The sequence below is a fragment of the Equus caballus genome, chromosome 7 (genome assembly GCF_041296265.1).
Source record: "Equus caballus isolate H_3958 breed thoroughbred chromosome 7, TB-T2T, whole genome shotgun sequence".
Lineage (NCBI taxonomy): Eukaryota > Metazoa > Chordata > Mammalia > Perissodactyla > Equidae > Equus > Equus caballus.
In genome coordinates, this window is record NC_091690.1 from 97,000,161 (window position 1) to 97,019,519 (window position 19,359).

The 19,359-nt window shown below is 39.1% G+C and overlaps 1 protein-coding gene across 12 annotated transcripts in view; it reads left to right on the top strand.

Annotated features, from left to right (window-relative positions):
• Positions 1–19,359, top strand: part of METTL15 (methyltransferase 15, mitochondrial 12S rRNA N4-cytidine) — a 189,471-nt gene that overhangs the window by 130,542 nt on the left and 39,570 nt on the right. For all 12 annotated transcript variants that reach the window (XM_023646203.2, XM_070273491.1, XM_070273486.1 and 9 more), the window contains 2 exons: positions 13,542–13,733; positions 18,288–18,466. In XM_023646203.2, coding sequence (XP_023501971.1) covers positions 13,542–13,733; positions 18,288–18,466 — 371 coding nt within the window. The remainder of the gene's footprint in view (positions 1–13,541; positions 13,734–18,287; positions 18,467–19,359) is intronic.

Consider the following 19,359-nt stretch of genomic DNA (forward strand, 5'->3'; position numbering starts at 1 on the left):
TTTCTTTTAGTGTCTGCTATCTATCTCCTGATAATATTGGCCTGAAACTGAGACAGAGGAGTTCTTCCCTTTTAAAATCCTGTTATATATTCATTTAATCGACATTTTCTAAATCCCTGCTTTTCTGAGACAGTGGTGAAGCTCTCTCTCCAGCCCTGACCTCTCCCTTGGCTTCAGTGCTGCGTGCTCACCTGCTTCAAGGGTCTGGCCCACTGGGTGTCAGCCTGGTGAGACCACCCCTTAGATATCTAGCTGGATTTGGTGTGCTCACATTTTGTTAATTTTTGTTAATTTTGTCCATGAGAGATATTAGCTTTTAGTTTTTCTTTTCTGTAATGTCTGTTGAATTTTATATCAGGCTTATGCTGGCCTTGTGAATTGAGTTGAAAAATGTTTCCTCTTTTTCTGTTCTCTGGAAAAGTTTATAAAATACTTGTGTTATTTAGCTGTTTGGAAGAACTCGTGGTGAAGCCATCTTGGCTTGCTGTCTTCTCTGTGGGAGGTTTTATAGTTACAGATTTAATTGCTTAATGGTTTTAGGACTGTTTATATTGTATATTTCTTCATAGGTCAGTTTTAGTAAGTTATGATTTCTCTGGGAATTTTTTTCATTTAATCTAGATTTCAAATTTATTAGCATAAAGTTGTTATTAATGCCCTCTTATATTTTTAATGTCTGTAGGATCTATAGTAACCTGTTCTTTCATCTCTTATATTAGTAATTTGTGCATTCTCTCTTCTTGATCATCCTTATAAGGGGTTAAACAACTTTCTTAGTCTTTTCAAACAACAAATTTTTGGTCTTTGTATAATTCTTTCTATTGTGTATTCTTTTTTTATTTCTATATTTTTTTGCTCTATAATTTCCCACCTGTTTTTAAAAGTTTAACTTGCTGTTGTCTTTTAATTTATCAAAATGAAGCCATAGATCATTGATTTTCAGCCTTCTTTTCAAGTATGTACATTTAAGTAGCTGAATTTTTCTCAAGTGTGACTTTAGAAGCTTACAGGAAGTTTTGATGTTTCATTTTCATTGTGTTGGTAAGTTATGCTATACTTTCTATCACTGTTTAGTTGAAAATATTCATTTGCACTTTTTTCTGGATTATTTAGAAGTTTATTGCTTAATTTCTAAATATTTGGGGAACTTTTTATTTATTTTCCTCATATTGATTTCCAATTAAATCCCACTATGGTTAGAAAATATACTGTGTATAGTATCAGTCCTTTGAAATTTGGTGAAACTAGTCTGATAGCCCAGCATGTAGTCTGTTTTTAATATATACTCAATATACCTTTAGAAATATGTATATTGTGTAATTTTGGCGTGTGAAGCTTTTTACATGTCAGTTACATCGAACTTGATAATTGTATATTTCATATCTTCTATACGTCTGCTTATTCTATGTTTACTGAGAGTAATATTTTAAAATCTGCCGTTATAACTGTGTATTTATCTGTCTGCTTTTAGTTCTATCAATTTTTGCTTACGTATTTTAAAGCTTTATTATTAGGCATATACAGACTTATAATTGGCATATCATTCTAGTAGATTTGACCCTTTTATCATGATAAAATACCTCTTTTTATTTCTAGTACTTTTTCTGTCTACTGTATTTGATACCACGTTTCTATTGTGTAGTGTTTGCGTGACATTTTTTTCCGTCTTTTAATTTTCAACTTCTCTGTGTCCTAACAGTTAAATTGTCATTTATAAGCAGCATATCATTGAATTTTGAAAATCTGTGTCTTTTAATTGGAGTCTTTGGCCCAGGAATATTTAATATAGTTACTGATATATTTGGGGTTAAATCTACCTGCCATCTTCCTCTTTGCTTTCTATTTGTCTACCCTATTCTTTGTTCTCTTTACCTCCTTTGTTGCCTTCTTTTTTGTTATTATTATTCCATCTCATCTCTTTGTTTGCTCATGTGATGCACATTATTTTACTATTCTTTTTAAGGTTACCCTGGAGATCACAACATACATTATTGTTCTGTGAAAATCTAATATAAATTAGTACTTTGACCTCTTCCTGGACATTGGAATTGCATGGACTTTAAAACACATTAACTATATTTACCACGTTCTTGCCTTTTGTGCCACTACTGTATATTTTAACTCTACATGTATATTGAACACACAAGAAATTATCTTATACAGTCACATTTCATCTAGCTTTATCCATACATTTACCCATTCCATTGCTCTTCATTCCATCATACATTTCCTTTCTTTCACTTGAGATTATTCTCCTTCTACCTGAAGAAAACTAATTTTAGTATGTCTTTTAGTATGGGTGTGCTGGTGTTGAATTATCTCAGTTTTCTGTATCTGAAAATATCTTTATTTCTCTTTCACTTTTGAAGGCAATTTGTCAGTCTCCTGGCTTTCATTATTTCAGTTCTAACTGTTGTTCCTATGAATGTAATGTATCTTTTTTTCTTCTGGCTGTTCTTAATATTTTAATTTCCTTTTATTTTCACAAATTTTACTGTGACGGTCCTAGTTTTTTTAATTTGTTTTTTAATTTGTGTATCCTCTTTGCTTTGGAGTTTATTGTGTTTTTTGAGTCTGTGGCTTGAAATCTTGAATCATTTTGGAAAGCTCTTAGCCAATATGTCTTTAAACATTGCTTTTACCTCATTTTCTCTCTCCTCTGCTTTGGAACTCCAGTTATACCTATGTTAGATCTCCTTACCATGTTACATGTCTCTTATGCTCTGTTCTGTATTTTCCAGGTTATTTCCTCTGCCTTTTTCAGTCTTAATAGTTTCTACTGAGCTATTCACCATTGTCACTAATCTTTTCTTGAGCTATTTCTAAGCTGCTCTTAAATCTACCTATTAAATTCTTAATTTCAGTTATTGTATTTTTCTGTTTTCCATTTGGTCTGATTTTCATTTTAGTGTTTTCAATAGAGGCATTTTTGGGCTGAAATTATCTAATTTGTCCTCTGTTTTCTTGAGTATATTAATCAGTATTTTAAAATCCATTCTGATAACTCTATTCTGTATCCTGTATGTCTGTTTCTATTACCTATTCCTTAGGGTTGATATTTGGTCTTATCTCTGGGTCTATCTTGTAATTTTTTTATTTGAATTCACACATTGTTTTTGAGAAAATCATGGAGCTATTTTGAAAGTCTGAAAGATATCTTCCTCCAGGTATCATTGTCCTTTGCTTCTGGCAGGCACTTCATCTAAGACCATGTCACCCAAAAGCAGTATGGACTGAACTGATTGGAGGCCGGATTTGCATCTTTGTGTCATCTACTTTTGGTCTACCCTTCTACTAGTCAGTTTTAGCCCTTTTGAGTCCTAACTGAAATTCTGGGACCATTACCTGGTCATAACCATTTGATAGATTCTAAACTCAGTCTTTGTCTCCCTCATCCTATTAGGCTGCTGAAAGTTCTGCTCAGTTTCTCAGCCTCCCAGCCTCCGCTTGCGAATAAACAAAGGCGTTGAGGGGATGAGGCACCACAGTGTTGGACTCGCTTGTTTGCACTCCCCTTTTCTCTCTTCAAGTCCTAGCTACTTTATGGCTCTCTGATCCCTTCAAACAGATCATTTTAATTATCCTACCCAGTGTTTCTAGGTTTTTTCAGTGGGAGGGTTGGTCTGAGCAAGCTAAACTGCTATAGACAGAATAGAAGTCTTTGAATATGTTGATTTTGATTTTCCCCTGAAATGTAAGCTCTGCAATCCTTGAGATTTTGTCTGTTTTATTTATTTGTATCACAGGTGCCTAGAACAGTGCCTGAAATTTAGTAATTGCTCAGCAAATATTCATTTGTTGTTTGTTTTTGTAGCTGAACACTAGTCAGTCTAATTTCTGAGCTGACCGTTTTTGTAACTCACAGTAGCCTTAGGACTATCTAATACATACTAGTGAGTGGAAATTATGAGACCTCCTAAGTTGTGAGTCCAGAACAGGGGAAGATTACTCCAGTGCGTTAACTTTGAAAGAGTTACTGGGAGATAGAAATAAAATTGCATTTTGTCACTTCTAAAATGTACTTTATTCAAGTCAATACATGAATTGCAAATGAATGACTAAATCAATTTTTAAAAGTATTTCCTGAAGAAAAAGACAATGATGTGTAAAGATAATGCTATCAAAGATTTTGAGCAAATTACGCACAAATTATTTTTGAGTAAAAGTAATGTTTTTTCATTCCATCTGTACAATATGTGAAAATATTCTTTGAGCAAGGATATCTTTTAGTAATATTTAAAAGTGATCATAATTAATATGAAAATCAAAATATCTTGGATATATATAAGTACGTCTGTGAAGAGCTTTAAGTTATATGGTAAACATTAAAATATCAAAAAGTGAACAGTTCTCAAAGTATAACTGGAGCATGATGAAATGGAAGGAGAAATACAGCCCAATGGTGGCACATGAAAGAAGCTGGAGAAGAATTCTCTGTGGTCAAAAGGTCACAGTCCACCGGTGTGCCATGCATTTGGTGTGCCTGGAGCAAAGCCTTGCCATTGCTTCCAACTCTCACTTGGCAGCACAAATTGTAAGAAGAGTGTGTAAGAGAATAAAGCAGCTCGGAGCAGAGAGAGAAAAGTTACATTTATTGAGGGCCTTCCCATGCCTAGGTGTCTTAGTCGGTGTTCTCATGTACATTAATTAACATATTCTTCACAGAAACTCTGTGAGGTTGGAACTGCTCTGTTGTCTGCATAGTACAAAAAGGAATCTGAGTCTTGAGGGGATAAATAATTAGAAAGTTAATAGTCTGATTCAGTCTGACTCCAGAACTTGTTGAGATATTTCTACCATCCCAGGCTGCCTCCGAGGTAACACCTTAAAACACCATGAGATGCAGGGAACTGGCCCTGGGGGAAATTAAACAGCTGGTCCAGTAGAACAGAGTTAAGAAGCAGCAGAGCCAAGGTGTAAACATAAGCCTCACGATTCAGTCCCCTTCTACTCTGCTGCTGGTGTTTTAAGAAAAAATAAACCTCTTCTGACTGATGTATGTTGGTACATATACCTTGTGTGCTCTTGTTCATTTTTATATTCCTGTGTCCAGCCCCTGGTAGATAATCTGTATTCAGAAGATATTTGAATGCTGAATGTGCAGACCTGTAACTATGAAGAGATGACAAACATTAAAAACAATTAAGGCACTTTAGTAAAAAATCAGACAAACTAGGCAGATTTGTGGATCACAACACAGTCATAATGGTGAAGACTTAGAGATGTGAGACGGCACTAAGTAAACAGAAGCTTGAGAGGTATTGCAGTGTGGTGGCTAAGAACATGGACTCGGAGCTAGTGCGACTGAGTTTGCATTCTAATGCTGCCACTTGCCAGCTATCTGACTTGGTAAGTGACTTCACTGCCTGCACTTGTCTCTTCACCTGCAGCGTGTGGGTGATAATGTCCCCCACCTCACAGGGCTCTCCTGAGGAGGAAATGATTCAGTTGATAAGAAGCGCTTAGGGTGGGGTCTGGCACAGAGGAAGCACTCTACAAGTGTTTGCTCAAATGTGAACTGCACGTTTCATCCCCTGTTTTGGCTTCCTCTGACTTCCTTGCTTGGGAGGCCTAAAGAAGTGGTAAAAGCAGCCATGGTCTTGCTTTGTGCCTACAGACCAATAAAATGTACTGAGTGGAAAATAGGCAGCACACTGGCATTTACATGGATTAATGCTGGTACTAATGTGAGAGGCTTGGATCCACAGTAAGCAGCCCTTCATCCTGGAAAAGCAATTTGGATTTTGCTCTTCTTATCCTCTTGTGGGAGTTATCATCTAGCTATGCCCCTAAATGCACGCACAAAATGAGTGATGAAGGTTTATGATGAAGTAAACCCTGGATTCAGTTCACTTTAAGTTTGATGAAACAAACTAAGTACCTGGGTACTGTTCCTGGCAGCTTCTTAAGACATGTTGGTTCTCTTCTGCTTTACATTGCTCTGTTTGTCACTCTGGTCCACATGATCAGAGTTATCTGCATGTCCATCTGCTAGCTCAGTGTACAGGGTTCTTGATAATGGACTGAAGATGGCCTAGTCTATAGCTTAGATGACTTAACATCACGTTGTCTTTGCTGCTGATCCTGACTTGATGCTAGTTTTAGTGATTGGGCCAGTTCTAATAAATTACATCTCTAATTTATTTTGTCATGTATGCATCTCTTCTCATATCCCTGTCTAGAACCTCATTCCTTCACAACTAGATGATTTGTTCTTTTTAGGAAAAATCTGGTCAACAGCTAGAGCCCTCCTATATGCTGCCGCGTTTACTTGATGCTAACATGAATAGGTCCCTATACATTGCTTTCTTAAAGACCCCCTACTACCACATACTACCCCTTCCCAGATGATCATGTATTAGCCCTTGCCAGACCCTGAGCCATAGACTCCTGGTTGGCTTCTGCTCAGATTTCTATTTCTGGTACCCGAACCCAGCCCCTTAGTCTACCTCTGAATTCTAACTTCAACTACCAACCACCACTGCATAACTCTTGTTATGCCTTTAAGAGGAAGCTACCCTGCAACATAAAGGTCTCAATCAGCAGAAGAGAATCTAGAAGATTAAAGGGAAAAAAATTTGTTTTCTCCTTCCTACTTTTAATTTCACTCCTAAATACAAAGAGTGTGGTATATTGTTGGCAAAAATGCCCTCTACAATTCCTCTCTTCTCCGTATGTACCCTCTTGTAATGTGTCCTCACTGCTTTTTGCATCAAGAGGTGAAGTCTGTTTTTATAGCCCTTGAATCTGAACTGAGCTATGGACTTAGTTTGGCTAGTGGGATATTAGAAAATGGGGCATAATCAGAAGCCTGAAAAGTGCTGAAGTCTGGGGTTGTCCTACCTTGCTGCTTTTGGAGCCAGACCACTCTGTGGAAGACCTGATGTAGCCTGCTAAATGCTAGAGACACGTGGTCCAGTCACCGTCTTTACTCCAGCCAACTTCCCACATGTGAGTGAGGCCATGTGGACCAACCAAGCCTCAGTCAACCCACTATCAAAAGAATCACCCAGCTGAGCCCAACCCAAACTTCTGACCCACAGAATACGAGCTGAAAAATCATGGTTGTTCTAAGCTACTAAGTTTTGGGGTGGTTTGTCACACAGCAAAAGTTAAGTGATTCAGAAAGAATCAAGACCATCATTATCAATCATTTTCGTGGACCATTTTTATGTTTTTGTCACTTGTCTATGTCTGAATCCCACGTTTGTGTACTTTGGTAGTATTCATTACTATGCTTGAGGTTAGAAGTTATATAATGACTTGAAGCATTTATTTAATATTGTTGATTAAGAGGGAGGAGTGTTAAGTCCTGGGAGAAGTATAATAGTGATGTTTTTCTTCCCTAGCTTGTCTCAGAAAGAATTAGCCTCCAAATTCAAAGTTTTTCCTGAAAATTTTTGTCCTGACTTCACATTTTTAAATTGCTTTATCCAATAACCCAGTTTTTTTAAAAAAAAATCTGATTCTACACAAATAAGTTTTCTGTCCATGAAACTGAAAATTATTTATTCCTGGGGAGCAAAAAGTACCTGTTTATATGAAGCATTTTATAAACCATGGGAGTTTTGGGTTTCTAAAACCAAGATGGATAAGTACTCACGTTAGCTACAAGATGTCGTCCTTCTGAGTTGGATCCACTTTTATTATTTGTGGGGTAATATATCCTTAAGTCCTATCATTAGACTGTGTGCGGTTAGAAGAATGATGAAGTTCCATGTTCAGTCCTAAATAAATACCCAGTGAACAGTAATACTCTCGCAACCTCAGCCTCGGTGTATACTAGAGCATCTGAGTCCTTTATAATAAAGCAGATCCTTGTACTCCAAGTGCAGATGACTTGCCAGTCAAGCTTAACAATACTTATCACAGTCAAGGAACTTCAGAAATGGCTTCTAGCAACCACAGCCTTGTTGGCACTCCACTGCTAAGTGCCTTGGCTTTCCTTGGGACTGGGCTGTAGGACCATTCCCATGTAGCGTGTGCTTTGAGTCACAGGTAACACCTGCTTACATCCTGGGGAGCCTAGAGTGATGACACGAGGATGTAAACAAATTGTGCATTTGTGATTATGGCTAATTGTCCTGTTTGGCTCTATTTTTGTGACCATCATGATCTTCCCTAGCCAATTCACGCTTCTCTGTTACTTGTTTTATAACACTTGTAAAACACCTATGCAAAAATATTGAAAATTAAAATTTGAAAGAAAGAAGGAAGGAAGGATGAGGGGAGGGAAAAGAGAAGACCTGAGGGAGGAAGGGAAAGAGGAAGGAAAGAAGAAAGAGAAAGCAGACGTGGCGTCTACCTGTCCAGGAAAATTAGCCTCACCGTAATTGCATCTATGAAATTATGCCTCAGGGTCTGAAGTTAAGGCTGAGTTTTCAACAGATGGTCAGTAAACTTGGTGGATGGTTTCTTTTACTCTGAGAACAATCTAATTCTCTAAACACGTAAGTGATATAGCATCAGAAAATTCTGCCTTAAACACGTGATTTACTTTGTGGTGTGGCTTCATGGTTGCCCTTTTTCCCGTACCATATTCTCATACTTATATATCATTATGCTGAGTTTTGTACCACAAGGATTACATTTTTGTTATTTACTCATAGTGAGGCATAAAACTGCATGGATATTGTATGTTGAGCAGTTACATTTGAGGGCACCCAAGAATGCAAGCATCCCCTGTGAGGTTTTATTTTTATTTTACAAGAATATTAGCTTCAACCATGATAATAGTTGTAATGCCTAAGGAATAAAGACTGGACAATAGTGATTTTTTTTTTTAGGCTTTTGCTGCAGTGTAAAGAAGATTTCTGTGGTTAAAGATAATACCTGAATCCTAAAAGGGTTGTCGAAAATGTGTAGAGCAGAAATTGTCCTTAGATCAAAAACAATTAACAAAACAAAACTGTGCAAGTACAGTGAGGAGGGAGCAGGCTGAGCAGTGGTGTCCAGGACAAAGCCTCGGGGCGCAGGTCATCCAAGTCAGCAGTGCGAAGTCAGTTGTACAACTGCTCTGATCTCCAGCTGCGTTAATATAATAAGTAGAACACGAGAGGCAAGAATTTATTCTGTGCTGACCATTATGGAATTCACATCTCAGGATACAGGCAAACTGTGTCCTTAGACATTCAGACAAGAACAGCTGGCATGGTGAAAGATACTTTGTATGGAGAATAGCAGAAGAAAGAAGCTGTATGGTTTAGAGGAAAGGAGACTTGAGGAGCATGATAGCTGTAGTAGTTATGATGGTTTCCATGGCAAGTAAAAGAAAAACCCGTTCCCACTGGGCGTCACTAACAAAGCGGATTTACGGGCTCATGTAACTTAAGAATTCAGACAGGTGGGGTTTTAGGTGCGACTCAGTCTAGTGGCCTGGTTAATCTTTCTACTTTGCCTTCTACAGTTTTGGCCAAAACTGGCTGCCACCCTCTCCCTTCTTTGAGTTAAGACATCTGCTGGCAATAATCAGGGTTATGTGCTTTTTTCATAGCAATGAAAGTCTGAAAAACCTTTTTCCTTGAGTAGCTTATTGGAAGAAAGAAGAATTTTCTTTTCCCAACTCCCTAGGAAATATCTCTTGTATCTCATTGGCCAGAGCTGTGACACATGCCAATCTCTGAAAAAATTACCTCAGGGGTCGTGGGGATGGTGTGTTCAAATTAGCTTAGCTAATCAGAAATCTACCTTTTGGGCTGAGATGTTATACCCATCAGGATTCTCAAGAGAAATAGAACCAGTGGGGGATATACATACATACATACATGTACATACGCACAGTATATACAGAGATTTATTTCAAGGAATTGGCTCACACATTGTGAAGACTGGCAAGTCTGAAATCGGTAGGGCAGGTCAGCAGGCTGGAAACTCTGACAGGATCTAGTATTGCAGTCCGGAGGCAGACTTTCTTCTTCCTCAGGGAAACCTCAGTTTTTTCTCGTACCACCTTTCAGCGGATTGGATGAGGCCTGCCCACATTCCTGAAGGTAATATCCTTTACTTAAAGGGAGCTGATTGTAGTGTTAACCACATCTACAGAACACCTTCACAGCAGCACCTCCATTACTGTTTGATTCAATAACTGCATCTGCAGCCTAGCTAAGTTGACACCTAAACCATCATAGATAGGACCAGTCTCTGTCGAAACACGTGGCTGAAATTTTGCAGAGCTGTTGGAACAGAGAGCTTGGCAACTAAGAGGCAGCCAGTAAATATCCCTAATATCCTAATAGATATGTAAAAGGCTGTGGAGCGATAGACTTTCAATTGCTTTATATGGACTGATACCAGGGATAAAAATTATAGAAATAGTGAGGAAACAGCTATCAACTTAACTGAAAAAAGAAGTGGCTAAAAAAAGAGTAGTGAGGGCCAGCCTGGTGGCGTAGTGGTTAAGTTTGTGTGCTCCTCTTCAGCAGCCTGAGGTTTGCAGGTTCAGATCCTGGGCACAGACCTACACCTCTCATCAGCCATGCTGTGGCAGCATCCCACACACAAAATAGAGGAAGATTGGCACAGGTGTTAGCTCAGGGCCAATCTTCCTCACACAGACAAAAAAAGAGAGCAGTGACTTCTTACTACTGGGAATGTTCAAACATGAGGTAGCAGACTTGACTGGTATAAGGCCCTAAATTAAAGCCCATTATTATGTGTTGTTGACCACTGGGGACACTGGGAGAGCCTCGAATGCCTAACTACAAGTTCTCCTTCCCTCTGAGGTCCCACAGATACGGATCCTCAGTCAAAGGACCCTCCTTATCAAAGCGATCAGGCACAATATCTGCTTACCCCTGAGTAGCAGGTGTCAGTTCCCTGCTAGCTCATGGCATTATTCAAATAAGCCGATCACATCCTCTCATGGGAACCAATGGCACCCTACCCTCTTGATACCACAAAACCTGCTTCTCACAGCCTCTGGTTGCCCACTCTGTCCTGAGTGCATCCCCCATGTAGCCAGGCATGGCGTGTGGTGTGCTCCTCCCTTGTGAGTACATGTAACTGTAAACTCCTGTCAGTCTCATGTGTCCAGTGTCAGGCGCCCCGTGTTCGGCCGTTTCCATAATCCTAGAATGGGAATCCCTCCCTCACCAATGGGGTGAGTGGGAGGTAATTAAAACAGTGACCCTCCTCCCTGCCCCCCAGCAGTGACAGTGGAGAGGGAAAATGTTCAAACATCAGTTAAATAATTGGAATACATGATGTGTGAATTGCCTTCCAATCCCAAGATTCTATTATTTTTGTTTTCAATGTATTAGCATTCATTTTATATTTTCCAAATACAGACATAGCAATCTGTTTATCTCTCTACTGTTAGCACTCATCAAGTTGTTTCGCAAACTGTTTATTTACATATCTCTTCCTCTCAGCTCAAAGTTCAGAAAGCCATGCTTTATCAATCTTTAAGTACCTCCGAATAACATACTGCTGGACGCATAGCAGATAATTCAGTGAGTATTTGGTGAGTGAATCTGAAAATCACTTTCTCCATCAGAATTTGAGAAAACATTACCAATGAGCTGTGAAGTACTCCTTAAACAACATAGATAAAAGTAAATATCATAGGGCCTGGCCTGGTGGTGCAGCAGTTAAGTTCGCACGTTCTACTTCTCGGCAGCCCAGTGTTCACTGGTTCGGATCCCAGGTGTGGACATGGCACCTCCTGGCAAGCCATGCTGTGGTAGACGTCCCACATATAAAGTAGAGGAAGATGGGCACGGATGTTAGCTCAGGGCCAGTCTTCCTCAGCAAAAAAAGAGGAGATTTGGCAGTAGTTAGCTCAGGGCTAATCTTCCTCAAAAAAAAAAAAAGTAAATATCATAAATATGAATTCCCCAACACTGATGAAATCCACACTCACTCTTCCCACCTGTAGACGGAGGGAATGAGGTCTTGGGAGTGTTGCCCAATTTTTCTCTTCTCATTCCCCTTCCAAAATGCCTGTCAGTTGCCCTAAGGCTTCTGAAGAACCCTGAAGGCAACATCTTACTTTGTGTAGGAAGGAGAATTAGTATAGCTGTTAGGTGATCCCACCTCCTTGCCTGTCTGTTGATTCTGAATGCTCCATTCACTTCAGAATCTCTGCTGAGAGCTAAAACATTGCTTCTGCAAGAAGGGGTTTACTTTAGGCATAGTTTCATTCTTCAAGTGTGCAGCTGCACAGCAGCCTGATCCTAAATTATGGGAAAAATATGGAGAGACCTAAAATGGTTGGCTTGAAGATGTTTGACATATGTTTTTTCTGTGATTTCTGTTTTATTATTATATTTCAATTGGCTTACCCATTAAATTTGTTCTTTTGTTTCCAGTTTTACTGAGATCATTGACATACAGCACTGTATGTGGTCTACAGCATAATGAATTAACTTACACGGATTGTGAAGTGATTTACAACAATGTTTAGTTAACATCCATCATCTCATATAGATACAAAAAGTAAAAGAAGAAAAAAATGTTGTTTTCCTTCTGATGAGAACTCTTAGGATTAACTCTCTTAATAGCTTTCAGATACACTATACGGCAGTGTTAACTGTAGTCATCATGTGGTACAGTACCTCCCTAGTACTTATTGATCTTATTTATCTGGAAGTTTGTACCTTTTGGCCACCTTCATCCAATTCCCCTTTCCCCAACCCCCACCTCTGGTAACCACAAATCTGAGCTCTTTTTCTGTGAGTTTGGTTTTCTCTCTTTCTTTTTAGATTCCACATATAAGTGAGGTCATATAGTATTTGTCTTTCTCTGTCTGACTTATTTCACTTAACACAGTGCCCTCAAGGTCCATCCATGTTCTCGAAAATGGTAAGATTTCCTTCTCCCCTTTTTTTGGTTAAATAATATTCTGTTGTACATATACCACAACTTCTTTACCCATTCATCCATTGATGGACACTGAAGTTGTTTCCATGTCTTGGCTATAGGAAATAATGCTGTTATGAACCCTGGGGTGCAGATATCTCTTTAACATAGTGTTTTCGTTTCCTTTGGATATATTCCCAGAAGTGGAATTGCTGGGTCATATGGTAGTTCTATTTTTAATTTTTTGAGGAACCTCCATGCTGTTTTCCATAGTGGCTGTGCCAATTTACAATCCCACCAAGAAGTCGCAGAGTTCCCCTTTCTGCACATCCTCACCAGCATTTGTTATCTCTAAATTTATTCTTTTGAGGGAATGGCATATGCTTCTTTTCCAAACCCATAGATTTAAGAACTTTTTTTAAGAAAGAATGAAAGACCTGGTCTGACAAAGGAATTTTTCTAATTCATAAATTTATTATATACCTTCACAAAGGTATAAAATAAATTGTGTTTATTAGCAAGAACAAAATTATGTTAAATCACCTTTGGTGTTGAAACCAAAGATGTAGAGTTTCCATATCCATATGTCTTTATATAGTACTAAGCATGTGGTTGGCACTTAGTAAGTATATATTGGTTGAATGATATAATAATAGGATGTGCTCCCTACCGTTGATCATAGACCTTAAGAAAGACTTCAGTATAACAGAAGTGTTTTCTCCATCTCCTGGGTTTATTCACAGTAAACAGATTCGAGCCATGCTGGGCCAGTTCAGCCAGGCGGAAGCCTTATTAATGAAAGCTGGAGTGCAGCCAGAGACTTTGGATGGAGTTCTTTTGGATCTTGGGTGTTCTTCCATGCAACTTGATGCTCCTGAAAGAGGTTTTTCCCTTCGGAAGGACGGTCCCTTGGACATGAGAATGGACGGCGGCAGGTGAGTATTGATAAAGCACTTCTTCTCACAACGAGAAATCCATTTCTCAAAAACACTTGGAATTTAATTTCCTTTTAAGACTGCAGAATTCCAATCACACGCCCACACCTAACACTATCCATACATAATAAATCAGTTTTGTTTGCTACTCATTATAGACTTTACAGTTTTTCTAGATTTGGGATTCTAAACAAAAAAAATCATTGCTGTCTTTACACAAAATAGTGAGGAGGATAACTTTCATACTGATTATCTTTTTTATGGAAACAATGTTAGCTTTTAGACTACTAACAAAATTGATAAATATGATGCTTAAACAATGGTTCCATTTTTCTGTAGGCCCAACTATGCGTCTTGTGTGGAGTAAAGGGAACTATATTTAATGCATATTCTATTGAATGCTACATAAAAGACAAGATCCTAGAGGTCAGCGATTGTGTGTTTTGTCTGGTCTCTTAAACAGTCACTTGGGTTCAATCTTCTCAAGACAAACTACAATTTGTGGTACTATGTCAAACACAGTACTATGCAGGGGCCCGCCCAGTGGCGTAGTGGTTAAGTGCGCACGTTCTGCTTAGGCGGCCCAGGGTTCTCCGGTTCAGATCCCGGGTGCGGACATGGCAACCACTTGGCGCGCCATGCTGTAGGAGGAGTCCTACATATAAAGTAGAGGAAGATGGGCATGGATATTAGCTCAGGGCCAGTCTTCCTCAGCAAAAGGAGGAGGATTGGCAGTAGTTAGCTTAGGGCTAATCTTCCTCCAAACCCCCCCCCCCCACAGTACTATGCATAGGACGGCTTTACACCACCTCTTCATTCCTCACCTCACCACCCTGGGAATACTAGCGTTTGTCCTCCATATCCAAATAGGTACATTTATATATTTAGTAACGCAAAGAGGATCACATTCTAGGAAAGTATAGGATAATTTCTTTTAGATCTAAGTTAATTTTAAAAGCTTAGATTAGCACTTGTTTCTGTGCCCCACACTGGCCCAGGGACTGAACAGCCGGTACCTGCAAAGCTTAACCCTGCTTTTCTCCCTTATTTCGTGTCCCTACCCCTCCACCCCCACCAAATTATGTATCATGGCCCCTACCTTTGGGCAGCTTACTTTCTAGGAACGTTAGATTTTCTTATATCTAAATAAGCAAACCATTATGTTACTGTTAGTAGTCTGCAATTCTAGACCTGCATGAACATTTCTACGGAAACAAATAGGTTTTCCAAAGTTTCTTCCAGCCTATTAGAAGGACCTATATATAAGAAATGTAAAGTCCAACTTAAGGCAATAAATCAACATTGAATTGACTTTGACTTCTTTCCGACAAACTGCTTTGTCCCATGGTAATTATTCACATGTAGCCTTTTCCCCATGTTTTGATATGACCTGTTACCTTGGATTGTGACCCATTCTTGTTGGAACCTTTCTGTTCTTAGTCTTATACCTTCTTTTGCACAAGTTGGCATTCATAGAATGAAAAATGTGATCATAAGAGAAAATAATAAAAATCCTTTAAAAACCAGTGACTAATAGTAAAGGTCAAATATCTTCTCGTGTTTGGAGATTGAGGTGGTTGTGCTGAGGTAATAAAATGTCAAGCGAATTTCCGCTTTTCCTCTGTCTTGCTAAGGAGGACGCCTTCTGAAATACAATGAGCAAAGCTTCTAGCTAACGGTAGTAAACCTCTATATTGTTAAGGTACAGACTTACAGCAAATTGTGGTCTGCGAATCACGGTTCTGAGGTTCTCACCTAAGAACTTGACGATAAGATTGCCCTTGAGAATTAAACTCTTAAGTTAATACATAATGGATGAGATTAGAGATGAGCACACATGTCTTAGAAGGCAGGATGGCTTCCAGGTAGATGGCATAGACTGCACCGTAATCAGAGATACTAACAGATCTGAAGACAGGATGCGACGTTCAGAAAGGGGGAGTTGGTTCTCGTGAATTCATAGAAAAAGGAGAGTCAGAGATGTAAATATGAGCAATGCCAATCCAAGTGGTGTTATGGGGAGAGGGAGTCAAAGCCAAAGGATATGACTGGTCAGCTCCTGGAGGCTGCTACATCCTGGTGATGAAGGTCGATGCAAGAGGCTTTCTTCACCTGTCGCCACGTAACCCTGGGACCTTACAGCACAGTTTATTCTGTGCCATCCCAGCTTCAACAGCAGCTTTCGGATTATGATAGAGCTATCACGTAGCAGAAGGCAACTCACAGCTTCAAGGACTTGCAGGTCTAACTCTGTTGTCAGCTGTATTCTTCACTAGAAAGTAATAAATAAATGGCCACATATGTTAATATTTTCCTTGTCTTGTGAATGTAGTCACTGTAAATTGGTGGTCTCTGCAGGACTGACAAGATGGCTTAGGCTGTTAAGTTGGGGGACAGATTTTGTGTCCTCTTCACTACATGAATGCCTATTCTGAAGTCTCCTAGCAGCCTGCTGGCTTTTCCACTGTTGCCCCTTTTGCCTTGTAGCACTATAGAAACTTCCATCCTGCTATTCAGTGTTAACATAAGAGTAAAATAAAATTGTGCCTGTTATCGACTTAACTATATTTGAGTGAAATGCTGTTTTTAATTTTCTTATTTAAAAGTAGAAAGGTACTGGGGGCCAGGCCCGTGGCCGAGTGGTTAAGTTCATGCGCTCCGCTCCAGCGGCCCAGGGTTTTGCCGGTTCAGATCCTGGGCATGGACATGGCACCGCTCATCAAGCCATGCTGAGGCGGCATCCCACATGCCACAACTAGAAGGACCCACAACTAAAAATACACAGCTTTGTATTGGGGGCGGGGGAGGGGCTTTGGGGAGAAAAAGGAAAAATGAAAAAAAAATCTGAAAGTAGGAAGGTATAAAAAACTGCCATACTAATCTTAGAATTGCCCTGGTAGAACTGCACTATATCCTATGGAGTCTGAATTTACATCATTAACAAGGTTCATTCTAACACCCGGTGATTTGGGCAGTTGAATTCACAACTAGGTAAGATCTGTCAGGCATTTTGTCAGTTAGGCCAAGAATGACGATTGGCAAATCTAGGAATGGCAAGATCTAAGGGACATTGGCGTTCACTGAGCTTCTCTCTGTGCCAGGCTTTACACTATATTTTACAATTGCATGCACCTTCGATTCTCCAGACAATTCTGTGAGGTAAGCATTGTTACTTTTATTTCACAAGTTAGACATTGAGGCTCCAATAGGTTAAAAAGCTTACCCAATATGTGTAGCAAGTCCAGGATTCTAATCTAGGTCGATCTGACTCTAAAGACCAAATCTTCATCCTTAAAGCTGTTATTGAAGGAGCAAATCCTATTAGATGGAAACAGGGCTGCCTTATAGAACGTTCGCTGGTCTCAGGGTGCCATGGCAGCCAGGAATAAAACAAGAATTGCAGGATCTGGAAAGCAAGGTTTGACTGAGAGAGAGAGAGAGAAGACAGAGAGAGAGAGAGAGAGATGGAAGTCATGGCAAAATAGAGGACAAGCCAAGGACAGCAAAAACATCTTCTCCTGGAGGCACTAGGCATGTTAGCAAAGTGCAGTGTAGTATTTTTGAGGAGGTATTCAGATGTTTCTTGGCAACCCCACTCTGGTTTGATCCTTAGGTCTTAAAGCTACCATCTCCTTGTTACCTAAAGTCCTCACGGTATGGTACCAACAATCAAGCCAGCATATTAACTACAAGAATACTATTAGCAAAGCTGTCTTTCTATAAGAAAAGTCTCAGTTAGGTCATCACTTAGAATTCCTTGACCCGTTTCCTAAAGTAAGGTAAACCGGAATGGTCAGACAGAATGAATGCTATTTGCTACTATTATGATTTATTCTATTTGGTCAGAAGTTGGTCTTGCTTTGTCTCCTTCACGTGAAATTATCATCTAGACTTGTTTAGTACTATTTGTTGATTACCAGGTTTTACCCCATGGCAACTTTTGTCATGGGTTTATAAGCCAATATTGTTAAATAGCTGAAATAATATACATTATTACCATTAAGATTGTTCTAGTTTTTGTGAGGAAAACTGACCTGCAGTATCTTCTCATATAGACTTCATAAGTTCAATTTGTGCCCCCATATAAGTAGTTGGTTCCTTTACAATCTTAGATTTAGTTAAGTATTTGAGATTTAGGCTCATTTAAATATCAGTCAGTAAACTTTGTATCCTCTATACTGAAAAACAAATTCAAGCAGTAATTTAAATTTTGAACAAACTAAGTCCAAACATTTTCCATTATTTTAGTTTCGGGGAAATCTGCATGAGTAATAATAACTTCTTTGTGAATTAAAGATTAATAAAATATTTTAACTTCCTGCTACCCTTAACCTTGATGAATGTCACACACAGTCCCCACTTGTCATAATGATGGGTATTTGAAATGGAAAATCTGTTTCATTTGTGTAAGATTTCAGTCTCTGACTTTAAAAACCTCAGAAGCTCTCTTAGACTATGTGTGCATGCCTGACTTTATGTCTCAGTACTCTGAAGTCTCACCTCTTGTCAATGAAAACTGACGTCAGTGAACTAATTGGCTCTTCTTGTGCGTAGGTACCCTGACATGCCCACCGCAGCTGATGTTGTGAACGCTTTAGATCAACAGGCACTTGCATCCATCCTGAGAACATACGGGGAGGAGAAGCATGCCAAGAAAATCGCTTCAGCAATCGTTCAGGCACGCAGCATCTACCCCATCACCAGAACCCAGCAGCTTGCCAGCATCGTCGCAGGTACCCTCATTAATTCTGAACAGTGTCTGAGAGAAAAAACATATATGTATATATATATAAATTCCCCAAACTCCCAGAGGGATTCATTTGTACTTGAAATCATGCAGGATAGAATCTTGCCTATCTTTCTCTCATGCCAGCTTTCTTTTGGTTTATAAGCTTCCCTCCTTGAACACCTCTTCCCCATACACAATTTTTTTAAAATATGCTGTAGTTTGCTGATTAGTTTAATAATAGGCTTCTTTTTTGCATGAGGTGATTTGTCATTTGTGCCTACCAAGGTGAAACGTGGAATCACAAGACCAGAAGAATTTCTGGATCCATCACAGTGGTTGATGAGCATTCTGTATAAGATCTGACATTACCTCTCTTAGTTTCACATTTCTGCATTTTAATATTTTGGGCAAAAGGAGAATTGCATTGCCCAATTGCTAAAATAAAATCCAGTGACTCATCCATCTGTTCTAAACAACCAGCTAACAAAGGGTATGTGATGTGTAGGTTATTCCACTTTGTGAATGCTGACTCCATCAGCCCGAGGGGCTTATTGAAACATTTCCTCTTTTCTGCTTCTCGCCGCCATAAACCTCCTGAACCCAAGTCTAGCTAGGAGGCGCTTTGTTAGAGCCTTTCTGTTTGAAGCCAAAGTTGTTTCATAGCTGTGTTTCGTGATGAAAGTTTTTCAAGGCAAAATACAACTCCTGCAGTTATTTAACACAATTCCAATGGTAAATTCTTCGTCTTGTTGGACCATCTGAAACCGTACATCACTTTTATTTACCAAATGTGTTAAGATTTCTTTTCAATGGTTCCTATTGAGTTGCTTAAGTAGCAAAAGAAGTAGAAAAAAGGAATATTTGTAGCTTATAAAAGGAACCTAATGTTGATTGCCT